At 37.7% G+C, this 13,152-nt stretch overlaps 1 protein-coding gene across 1 annotated transcript; it reads right to left on the bottom strand.

Annotated features, from left to right (window-relative positions):
• Positions 1–3,666: 3,666 nt before the first annotated feature.
• C1D (C1D nuclear receptor corepressor) lies at positions 3,667–9,535 on the bottom strand. Its single transcript, XM_009070130.1, has 4 exons — positions 9,387–9,535; positions 7,454–7,520; positions 6,947–7,002; positions 3,667–4,134 (listed from the first exon to the last, which is right to left on the bottom strand). Exons 1-4 carry the CDS (start codon positions 9,531–9,533, stop codon positions 3,958–3,960), a joined length of 447 nt encoding a protein of 148 aa, XP_009068378.1. The 5' UTR covers positions 9,534–9,535; the 3' UTR covers positions 3,667–3,957.
• Between the last annotated feature and the right edge of the window lie 3,617 nt (positions 9,536–13,152).

Genomic DNA, 13,152 nt, shown 5'->3' with positions numbered 1-13,152 from the left:
CAGTGCCCTGTTTCAGCATCTTCACATCTCAGTTTACAACAAAGGAATAACCTGCCCACATTTGGGATGCAATCAGTTTCAATTATTTTGCCCCTTTTAAACTGGAAAGTTTCTTTGGCTTGAAGTTTGTCAGACTTTCTCTTTTGGAGAAGCAGAACATTTCCATGAAACCTCATGGTTTTTTCTCCAATTGTATCCTGATTCACATGCCACTGTGCAGCAGTTTTTCAACTTCTGATTTGCATCAAAACCAGTTTGCTTTAGTTTCCTTACAGTGTAACTCTCTAAAGCAGCTACACATTACTAGCCAGCCACGTCTGATGGAAGAAATAAATTCCATTCTCATCCAGCTGTTTAATTTTACTTTGTATTGATGTGAAACAGAGGAAATGTTTTTCCTAGGTATTATAAGGGTTTTTTGCAGTTGCTTGCAGTAGAGAAGAATCTGCATGAATTGAGACAAAAAGTCAATGAGATCTTGTCAACAGGATTGCTGTGCCACAGATTCCACTTACACCAATATAACTCCACCTGTGTTTCCAGTTACAGACTGAAGTTTGCTATTCACAATTCCCAAAAGCTTTTCTGTAGCCAACAGCTGATAGAAGCCTTGATCTAGGTAACTCAGGTCTCTCCTTCTAGGGCTGCAGAACCAGGTCTTCATCAATTCCTGGGTAAAGTATGTAATTTACTATGAAAACAAGGATTTCCCTTTACATTTGTAATGGTCCCAGCCCTGCAGTTAAAAACTGAATTTAAGTCTACCCTCTTATACTCAAGAAAATTCTTACTACTGAGAGAATTTTGTTTGTTTAGCTTTTGTAATTCCATATAAATGTGTTGGAGGAGATCTTTTCAATGAAACTGCTACATCAATACCTTCTGACAAAGCTTCATGCTAGCATTGATGCTCAAAGCCAAGGAAAAAAAAAAGGATGACTTAAAAAAATCCACTCTTAAGGATGCAGTTCACCAGTAATAAAATTACTGAAGGAGTAGAAATGAGCACCATTGATGTGTTGACTTCCCAATTCATGGCCAGCATTTATAAGGCTGGGAATTTAAGTCCTAGTAAAATTCCTCCTTTGTTTACAGCCACAGTAAACTCTCTGTCAGAGAGATGTTTTCTAGGAATAGATCTGCAGAAACTTTACACAGCTGGGAGAATCCCTAGTTTCTCACGTCAAAGATGTCCATTTTATTACAGTAAAAATCTCTTTACACTGTGACAGTTAATGCCAGATTGCTATTTTTATATAGTTATTTGCCACTAACACCAGTGGGATTTAAAATCTTGAGTTGTGTTTTCATTTCTCTTCTGAAACATTTTTTTTGGTAAGCTTGAAAAATTCCCCATGCAACCTCATATCCAATTCTAGTCACAGCTGCTAACTTCACATGCTCTTGCCAACCTCATCACTTCCTTGGTGCAAAGACCAGAAAGCAAGAAAAGTCCCACACTACATTGCTACACATTAAATGTCTGTATCAAAACAAAATCTTTAACAAAGATTTAACAAACCACTTAGCATTTATGAGTATGATTTCAAGCTCCTTCCTGCTAGAGCTGTTAGCGAATAACATGCACATGCTTCTTAGTTTGTGGGGTGTTTCTCTGGGTTGTTTCCTTTGTCTTTGCAGTCTATGAACAGCCACACTGAAAGGTGCAAGTCTTTTAACAAGAAGTTTAGAAAATTGCATTTGTTATATCCATTTAAACTGCCCTATTACAAATGTCAAATACCTGTATATAATTAATTATACCAGATGGACTTCTACCTCAGTAAGTCTTACCTAATAGCCTTGCATTATTCCTGTTCAAACATTTACCAGTGAAACCTGTGTACTTTAGTGGACAATGAATTATGATCCTTTTCAGAAATTATCCTTTTAAAACAAAAGCTATAATTGAAGCTTAAGAGGAAAATCACGTAATGGAAACATCCTTCAATCCCCTTTTAATTAACAGCACTGTGTGTAAATACAAGCTGAGCTACTCATTTCCTCAAGACAATTCCTCTCAAAGCAGAAGGCGTTATCTCCCAGAAAATTTCTATATTAAAGTGCACTAGTTTGTGCCACTTCAGACCACTTCTATCCTATTGTCTTCCCCATTAGTCCAAAGGATATCTGGCATTTTATTTTTTTTTATCAATGGATTTGAGATCAATGTTTTGAACATCATGGTTTGCACATGCAGAGCTCTACACTCACACCAAGTCCAGAACTCTTTTTGTAACAGTCTAAGGTGGTATCAGGTTGAAAGGGGCACAAGACAGGACACAGATTTCCAAATAAACACTGTCCAAACCTACTGAGCACACCAAGAGAACTGCTTTACACAAATCTTTAGTCAACAACATACTTTGGGTCTTTGGCATTTTTAACCTTAATTGCACAAATAAAAGACTCCTGAGTCCAACTGCTCTTTCATTTGGCATAACCATGATATTGACCTGTAGAAATAAAGCAGTCTCATTTTAGCTTTCAACTGGCAAATGTTTAAGGGGCTTTGACATGTATCCTCACACAAGCAGTCCTGTGGATTTGAACAGCAACGTTAGGTACCTGTATCAACATACATACAAGCGAGTTCTCTTCTTAGCTGGATTGAGGAATTGCTATTTTTTCAAAGAATTTATAATAAACAAAAATGTGTAAATCCGTACCAGTCACTGAAAAACTTTCTAGAGACATGCAATTTGTTTAACCAACTTGGCGATGTATTGAACTTTTACTTTCAAATATATATTTTTATATAATTAATGAGAGAAGAACCTTCATTTTAGCACTTAATTCAGTTTAGTCCACATACTGCATTGCCTGCTACAGTACAAAGCTGTGAGACAGGAACCATTCACTGTACTCGAGTTATACTGGATTCCTCTGTTCTTATCATTTAGTCTTTCATACTAACATTTCCCAAGCACTTTTGTGGACTGCTACCCAAACTGCATTTTGGTAAATTAAACGGTTTGGTTTTCCTTCATAAGTAATTAGGTTAGTGCTAATTGTTAAATAGCTCTGGATCAGAGCTTTGCATCGCAGTGTATTCAAGACTGAACCCAGCTAACAAACACACCAACTCCCCTGAATGACTAAGCTTCACATTTCTGAGGAAAAATACACTATTTGCAATAGAGTAGTACTTTTTTATTGCACCAGAGGATGCTTTCCCTGATGGATGACCACATTCCTACCACCTCATAGTACATTTCTTTCTCTCACAGTGTCAGCAGTAAGGGACGAGCACTGCAGCCAAAATTCCAACAAAGTTCCTGCATATGCTGTTTCCTAATAGCTGTACTCTGCCTGCTCCTTTTTTTGGACCCTACAAACTGCCCTTAGGGGATATCTAATTTTTCCATTGACTAGACATGGGGGCTTAGAGTGGAATCCAGGCTGTTTGCTTGTGGCCCTTGAAGCTCAGTTTTCTCAGAGGCAACAGAAGTAAGGGAATATGGCACACATTCAAGTTCAGAAGCTGAAAAGGAAACAGTTTAGCACAGTGAATAAACCTTACAAAACTCTACAAATACAGCATTTCACACAATGCTCTTTCATAAACACCACAGACTGCATAGCATTGTTTGAAATTTTTTAATACTCGGGAGATTAAGGACATTTAGAAAAGTGTCAATAAATCATTCAGCAGTACAAAAAATATGAATACTTAGGCCTTATAAGCAAGCCATCACTAGTATTTATTACCAGCAAGCATTTTACAGGTCATTTGAATAATGAAATGTTACTCAAATGTGCATCAAATGGCACTTTTAGACACAGATTCAATGTGACCACCTCAGTGATAAGGTGTCCTGGACAAAACACAATTCTGCAAAATTCTCAAGTATAACTTAATCTGTTGTACAGCACCTCAGTGAGATGCAGGCAATATGCAAAACATTACAGAACAAGTTCCAGGTGTCTGTAATTTATGTAAGGGCAAACAAAAATTTAGTCCTTCTGTCTCTTTTTTCCTTTAGCAGGACTTTTGGAAGTCTGTTCATTTTTTTCATTTGGTTCCCAGAGTGCATTTCTTACAAATCTAGAAGCGGCTCCTTTATCCAGTTTGCCTGCCATTTTCTTGTCTGCTATTTCTTTGACCTTGTTCATGTATGTTCTTATCCTCTCCTAGGGAAAAAGAATGAAAAAGAGAAGTCTATTTGAAACCATTCTCCCAAGATTGCTGCTAAAATGAATCAATGAATAGAAACTCTCCAAAATGCTCTGTATTTCTATAGCTATAATACCCAGAATATAGCAGAATTTAAATAATACATCAGGTTCTTTGCAAAGTCGAGACTTCCCCTTTAGCAGATTTTCCATCACAGGTACCTACCATACCATCTGCATGACATCCACTGTCACAGGAACACAAAGTCCTACAGAGACTCTGCATCTAATTTATAGTGAGATAGAAACTGTTCTTGCAAGCAAAGTTAGAAAATAGAATACTGAACTCAGTTTGGCCTACATAAAGATGGTAAAATTTAGATATTTGATATATTTATAGATGAATCACACTGCATAACTATTGTCTGAAAAAAAAAAGTAACAAATCAGCATGTCCAAGCAAAGACAAAAAGTATCTTACACAAAATCAAAGATGTTACAAGCATCACACATACAACTACACAGAATTCTAGGGGTTAAGATCATGAAATGGTCTAGGGGGCTTATCAATGAACATAAATAAGGCAGCCTGATAAACTTCCAGCTGTACCACAAGTTCCTTTTATGACCATAAATAACAAAACCAGCCTGTTTCCACTGCCATTCCATAAAGCAAAGGGATACTTTCTTGCCATCTTAGCCTGCCATTGTCATTTGGGTTTTTTTCCAAACAAAACGTGGCTTGGACTCAGCCCCAGCAAAGTATACCCTCTCAGCTTAACAATCTCACTTATCCTCATCTACTCCTACAATCAATAAAGAAAATTATTTTGAGAGAGTAACTAAGCCCATCTAAGATGGGAATCCCCCTTTGTTAAGTGCCTACTTCTCTTCATTGAATAGAGAGGACACTTACAGTAACTCTGTAAAGTATTTAACAGATTGGTTGGCAGATTTCATGTCTACATATTTAGCCTAATATGGCCTTCAACTCCAGGGCCTTTAGGTCTTACTGCAATACAAACAACAGTAACATACACATACACATATATGTAATGATCTGCCTGATACCTGAATGATAAATGCGGCTTAACAGCACATTCATGGAGACTGCTAAAATAAACGTTGATATGTAATGCACAAATTTCTCACCCAGCCATTGCCATCTCTTTGAATCTAGAAGAAATCTTACAAGACCTAACGCTACAGAACTGATTTTCAGTTCTTCAGTGATCATTACAAGCAACTGTCAAAACGCTGGCCACTGTGCCTGCATCAAAAACACAGCTTTAATGAGGAGGGCTTTGCAGGGTCTGAAATCATGATACACTGTAATGGTTCTGTGGTGACTGAGATGGCTAATGAGAACAGATGGCAAACCTACATGTATCAGCATGGGAAAAAGGAGCTGAAAAAACGTCAGCGTGACAAAAGAAATGAATTCTGATAGCTTGAATGTGAGTTTTATTAATACAGTTTGAATCCCTCAGTGTACACAAGGAGAGCAATTCTAAAAACAAAACAATTGTGACAGAACAGTCTTTTTTAATTCCCTTTCCACATGAATAAGAACATCACAATGCTCTTGGAAGGAAGGAATGTGCAGTCATTCACCTTGATACTTGTAAAAGGAAAAGAGAGATGGCTAAGAATCTAGGCTATGATAATTCATTCATTCTTCAGAGTTAAAATGACTGGCAGTTGTGAAGTATCCGCAGCAGAAGAGATAAAATTTTTCAGTATCACTAAATTAACAGAATATTCAGACATTATAAAGTATAGGAGGAACAAGAAACTGACTGAAAGCTCATGAAATATTAACTGATGCCTTTTTTAATATGATACAGTCTAGACTACTGAAAACCTCACAAAATTAAAAATAGAAGTATTCCTGTTATTCAGGTTAGCTTTCCACATTTTTCAGCCCTATCTTCCATTCCAATTCATATGCAAGGACTACATTTAAGCTAAGTATTTTATGATTGCCCAGATTTAATATTTTCATTTAAACAGGAACTAAAATGTGTAGCAAGAAGTTTTGATTTCTATTTTTTTTTTCTCCAGGCTAAATGATTTGATTTTTGAAGTCAGCACAATTTTCAAGATAGGCAAGCCTTCCATACTGTAGTCATGCATCGAAATGGAATATAAAGACAAACCTAAAAGATTTATTACAGGTTGTAAATATGTCACTAATGCAGAATTACTGGACAATACACATACAACGGGTGCCAAAAAAGCTTTTAGCTTTGTTGCTGAACTGGATTCTTTACTGCTGAGAAAATGAATTAATGGAGGACCTGGAAGGGGGAGGCAGGGGGCTCTTTCCCGTCTTCGCTAGTAAATCAACCACACTATACTTTTAGAGCCATACAAAAGTAAGGAAAGGCAGCCTCAGAGATTAACATGATTCCAAGTATTTATAAGAAAAAAATGCCATACTGGAAGTTATAAATTATTATCAGACATGTAACATTTTTCCATTTAACAGATACAAGGGAAAAGCTGCTCTGTTCAGAATCCAGTTCTCAAACAAAGGTGGAAAAAAAAAAAGAAAAGATGATATCATTCATCATCTTGTTCTTTTCTAATTTCAGCAGACCCTACAAATTTACTTTAAACAGTACTGTTTGGAACTAAAAATATAACTTTCTTAATTTAGAGAGCCCAGCAGGGCATATAAATAGTTATATAACACCATGTGGCATATGCATGTTATTATGGCAACATATCAGTTTTAAATGTAGATATAAACATTTTTTAACTTCTATATGAGCTAACTGTCCTGAGCAAGGAAGATATTGCAGAGCATGCAGTGTAAGAATCTTACCAATTCCTGTTTCACTGGATGTTCTTTTGGATTGACTCCCTGCGTAGCCAAGTATACTACAAGAAAATAAACAATGGTTTTTTGAAATTGAAGGTTGTCATGACTGAGGACCCAATCAAGAAGTCACATAGGAAAACTGTAGTTTCTACTTAAAATCATTAATAAGAACAGGAGTTAACAGTCAACTGATAAACTATTATCATCAAATACTGCATCTAAAAAAACCCCCAACAACTAACATGGTTAAACTTTCTGTCCTTACAAGGACAGAAAAGATTGGGACTAAAACCAGAAACATTCCCCTGTATGTACAGTCAGCTTTTCTAAATACAGGGTTTTGATTTGGGAGTTTCAACATTGTTTATCCTATGGATGGGAGTCATTTGGGTCCTCAGGGTTACTGCAAGTTTTTAATTATGAAATATGATTATTTGATGTTTGCAGCTGTCCAGAAGGTGTCCAAATGGCAATCATAAATACCACTTTTTCTTCCTACCACATACTTACCCCAAAACATTGAATTCAGTGTGTACACCGAAACCAGATCCAGCTTTGCTTGCTCAAGAGGATCTAACTAGAGTGAAAAAGACCAACATATTTGCACATTTTGAAGCAAGATGTTCACAGACTTTAGTAATATCCACATTTTATAATTATGAATGTAATAATAAAACAATACACACTGAACGAGCACACTTTTGCATCACGAGTTTGCTGAGACTATGTCTGTGCCTATTTCCATTGCATCACAGAACCATCCTCCTCTCCAAGTATTCATGTAGTTTTACCAGTCTGATGTTAAATGCCACAGCCCTGTACAGCCAAAAGCATAAAAATCTCTTGGCATATAGCTCTTAGACTCGTATTCAAAGTCAGAAATAAGTCCCCACTTATCCATAAAAACTTAATTCAAAATAGTACTTATTATCAATGGAAAGAAAAAAAAAAAGTCTTAAGGTTGCAGAAGCTCTAATGTGAATATACAATCAATGAACACTAACACTACACATGACAGACAGCGTGTTCAATGCAAGCTGGAATCTACAGCTGTAAAGCAAAGGAAGAATAAAGGTAATGAGGTTGGGTTTTTTCCCTTGACTGTCAAAGTCAATTTATTATTTTAGTCCTACAGGATTTCCAGAAACTCTGATAACATCATTGTACAGCTCACTAGTTCTAACATGGATACTGTCAAAAGATCTGTGTTGTCAAGACTGTTTTCTTCATAATTTATTTGTGTAAGAAATCCTCACAGGATAAAGAAGCTCCCTCATGTGCAGGCTTTTTCTTGCCCTACAGAAAGAAATTACATGTTAAGGCTTTAAATGTTAAAAGACAGAGAGGTTTGTATGAAGTTTTCAGGCAGTACCTTGCTCTGCCTTTATGCCCTGATCTATTTGGTCTAGCAGAGAAGGAGCTCACAGTGCTGTGCTTTATCCTGGTAGCTAGAAAGGTGTTGATAACACACCAGTGTTTTTGCTGCCACTGAGCAGGATTGGCACAGCATCAGTGCTGTTCCTCAACACTCCAGCCACCCCCATCCAGGGGGTGGGCAAGGTCCTGGGAGGGGACACAGCTAGGCCAGCTGACCCAAACTAACCAAAGGAATATTCCATACCATATGACATCAGCTCAGATCTAAAAACTGAAAGAGGAGGAGGAAAGGGGGGCAGTGATTGTTCCATGTGCTGCCCTGAGCAGCTGTCCATCCACACTGAAGCCCTGCTCTCCTGGAGATGGCTGACCACCTGCCTACCTGTGGGAAGCAGTGAATTCATTTCTTGCTTTGCTTTGCTTGTGTGCATGGCTTTTGCTTTCCCTATTAAACTGCTTCATCTCAATCCATGAGTTTCTGAGCTTTCACCCTTCTGATTCTTTCCCCCACCCCTCCGGTGGGTGCATGAGCAAAGGGCTGTGTGGGGCTTGGCTGCTGCCTGGGGTTAAACTATGACACCTGAAAAAAACCCACATTTTACAACATAGCTTACAACATAGCTAAAGGAGACAGCTCAGGTTCTGCAAGTCTAGACTTCTAGAATCAGATCACTTCTCACTGCTGTCAGTTCACCTTTACATCCTACTGGGTACACCAAGTTCCATTAAGTTTGTGGAGAAGAACTCTCAGACAAACATGAATGACCTCTCCACTATGAAAGAGCACTCAGCATCCACTTTAAGGAAGGACAGGAATGTCATCTACCTACATGACTCACTGGTAAGGTCATCACTTATCAGCTTGGAAGAGCATATGCTTCATTGTTTAGTATGTAAGGCCATCTGGATATCTTAGAAATGTAAGAATTTCAAACAGTATGTATCAAGGGTAGGAAGTGTCCTATTTGTTACTCTCAGTGGCTGGCCTAACAGACCCTTTTATTTGAGTTCAGGCTCCTGAGTATTCTTGTATTAAGGAAAAGGTTTCAAAAGGAAAATTATTTACCTTTTGCAGAAGCTCACTCCTGGAAACTGACATCATTGTCTTCAGCATCTCATCAACAGAACCAAGAGATTTTTCAAATGCTGTGAGATAATCGTGAATTTCAGTAGGGTATTCTTCTGTGTTACTATCATCTTCTGACATTTCCATCTGGAAAGAGGAAACAAAACTAATAATCCTTTACATTAAGTCCCTACAGAGTCCAAAGACTGTCTTTTACAATACAAAGCATTTAAAGACTATAAGAAATGCCTCTTTGTGAATAGTTCTAGCAGATTATGTCAATAGTGACACAGTTAAAGGTCCTCCAATTTCAGGGATATCTCCTAACTGCTGTGCAAAATGGCATGAAGGAGCATTACAAATTACATGACTGTAGTACCTATTCTTGTAACAGTCCCAAAACAGTATTTAGTTTTTATGGTCTGTGATAGAAAGAAATTATTTGCTTGTTTAAAAGAATTGCTCTATAAATCACACTATATAAAGAGCTACACCAAGCAACACGCAGGACACCAGAAAGAAAAAAAAAAACAACCCAGAGATATGGCTTCAGCCTGTCTTAGGAACAGACATTACTTCAGCTTTAAAGAGGTTACTCAGCACAAGTTATGTCAGGGTCAGTTACATCTTCCAAGGCTAAATTTAGGAGTCAGTCCAAAAATCCTTCTTGTGAACATTGCATGCAGTTTCCTGAACTCCCTATGGGGTATTATAATCTGTGATCTAACTCTACCCATAACAAAGCTGAGTAGATTTGAGGACTTCAGAATACTCTGGAAATCTTGTAGATATATCAATGAAAGGCAACTGGGAAATAAGGAAAGACCCAAAGCACCCCATTTTTGATCCCAGCATTTATAGCACCACAGCATGGCTGCTGCCCTATAATCAGTATCTTTAATTCCTCTCAAATCATAAATCACATACTATCTTGAGGAGTTTATGTTACTGAGAGCTCTGTTATTTGCTACAACTTCTACTGATTGAGCAACAACTTTTGGAATGTTATAAGGAAAGAAGAGATATATAATTTTCCTGCCCATTTGGTGAGCTGCATCAAGAACAGTGGGAGGACCTGGATCACTGCAGTCTTTCCTACTTAGGATCAGTGTGATAATCCCACTCCCCAGCAGCTGAGTAGAGAGGGCAGGAACAGAAACTGGAGAAACTGCACTTTATCTCCGAACACCAAGCCACACAGTCAGTGCAAACAGCAAACAGCTGTCACATCACTGGAGTTTGTTTTAGATAACAATTTGATCTTTCCCTTCTTCTGGCAAGAGCATGTCATGTGTGAGAGAGGTTTCTTTTTATTTATAGTCTCCTGGAGGTCAAAAAGGAAGAAGACTGGGAGGAAAAACAGTGTGGAGCTACTCAAGCTTGCCTGCAGCTCCACTTTTAGCAGCACCAGTGTGATTCCAGAAATACGATCCATCAGTTAACAAGTTTCACTACTGTTGTTTGCATAGTTATTACAATCTACAAAAGAATTACAATCAGATTGAGTACAGAATCACAATGCCAACCTGCCAACCATGACATGTTGAAGGTCTTCTCCCTACCCCAGCATGTAACCCACCCACACATGTAAATACTATTTCAGTCATCTGTAGCAGAGCTGAGCAAGAAAGCTGATCTGGACCTACAAGATGCTGCCCACAGAAAGGCAAAACACCCATACAATTTTTTGACACTTCTGATTACGCCATTTTGTGTTTCATTCTGTCCTGGCCACCAGCTTTATAATCACCCTTGTTAGGTTGCCTAAAAGGGTTCAGAAACAATGTTTGTTAACTTTTAGTCATATAATACAACATTAAAAACCCTCAAAGCTACAAAAGAAACTAGGTTTTCCCAGTTGTTAGCACAGTTAAGTTACAAAGGGTCTGTCAATACACATTTCCTACACTTGCACATAGAGGGAGAGAGGTGTAATCCAATCCAACAGTCACCTACAGTTTACCATCGCTGCAATACTTAACCTATTATGGTTTTAATTTGATGGACAGGCATGAACATAGTCACAAATTTCAACTTTTCTCTTTCCCCCTATCAGTGTATCCAGCACCAGCAAGAATAAAAAAACCCAACCACCAAAAACCTGTAGCAGGCACGTGTATGAAAACTAAGTGGAGCTGGTTTACAGCAGTTGAAAGGATAGACAGTCCCTAGAGCATATTGGATACTCTTTTCAGTATACCAAGCTAGACCTAAAGAGTAAGACACAAGAAGAATGGGAAAACAGAAGGAAAGATAACAGATAAAGTCCAAAATAGATTTGGCTTATGACTGCTGTCTCGTGAACCAGAAAGAATTAAATTTGTCCTCATGTCATGAAGTATTTACTTGACACTGTCAATTAGCAAGGAAAGGGGATAACATGCATTGGACTTCAATAGAACAAGGCTCCCCTTTAGCCTGTGTACAGTACCCTTCATTGATAACTCTGCTCCTTCTGCACAGGGAAGAGGAAGAACTTGTTGAACCTGTGTTTTCTGTTCATTTCAACAGGAACTAGCAAGTTCCTACTCCTGCTGTGTAGGGACCTCTCTCTTTTCATTAGGCTGTTGTTTCAGCATTACTAATCTCTAAGCAGGATATGTTACAGTGTTGGCACATGCCAACAATAAGGTAGAAATCAACAGCCTAAAATGAATTTGATAACATTAGATCAACAAGAGCAAACTAACACTACATTAGAAAACTTGTACACCGTAAACTCTACAAAATTGGTTCTGCCAAAATCAATACACAAGTTGTGCAGTCACACCTGCAGAATCACAAAGCAGAGGATGGGAGGAACTAAGAGCACCTGAGTGATTCTCTAAACATACCTAGAAGGTGTACTGCCCTCAGTAGTTACGTTTCGGTTAATAACCCACAGAGAAAACTTTCCTCAAACTTTCACAAGTGTTTCTCTTTTGAACAAGCAAGAATTTAATTCAGTTCTGAAGTTACGTTTACTAGACAGGTTTTCTGGATTGAATTTACTGACTTTCAACCAATTTCTATCTGGCACAGATATCTTGCTTTAAAAATTAAGGACAGCAGAAATATTCAGATAGGGGAAGTAATGAAAAAAAACTTGCTGGGTAAGCATGTGAATAATGGGGAATTCTAAAGGAAGTAAGACAGTGTTTTCAGCATCAAGCAGTAACACTTACAATGCAGAACACATCACGTGTAGTTGTGTGCATGATGGTAATGCTTAGTAAGATCTTTCATTCTGAGAATTCAAAGGGGAGTTCACAACACAGAAACATGAAAGAGAAAAGGCCTATTTTGATTAAGGACACTGAGGCAAAAGAAAAGAGCAATGAACAATGTGGTATGACTTCCTAACATCAATCTACCAGAAACAACTTTCCCTTTTAACCCTCAGCTCAGCAATTGCCATAGAGTTTTTGGGAAAACAACATATAAAAATATATTTGATGAATACAAGGACTTTAAAATGCAATGGTAAACCATTTTCATGAGAAAATTTACACATTGCATTTAGGTCTGGCAAAACTGTCCTATAAAATGAGTTTCCACAAGTGGCAAATTTCTGAATATTCTGAAATTTCTGAAAAATTCTGAACTCTCATTTACTCAAAAACACGACTGTATTTATGGAAACTTCTGCTTAGAAAACAAGGAACACCTTGTTTTCTTTGCAATCAACATAACAATATACTATAAACCAGAGCAAGTAATACACTCAAACTGCAAAAAGGAATGGAAATGTCAGACATTATTAATGAACCACAGAAACGACACAAAT

Source organism: Acanthisitta chloris, unplaced genomic scaffold (genome assembly GCF_000695815.1).
Source record: "Acanthisitta chloris isolate BGI_N310 unplaced genomic scaffold, ASM69581v1 scaffold15162, whole genome shotgun sequence".
Classification (NCBI taxonomy): Eukaryota; Metazoa; Chordata; class Aves; order Passeriformes; family Acanthisittidae; genus Acanthisitta; species Acanthisitta chloris.
This window is presented reverse-complemented; position numbering and strand designations above follow the sequence as displayed.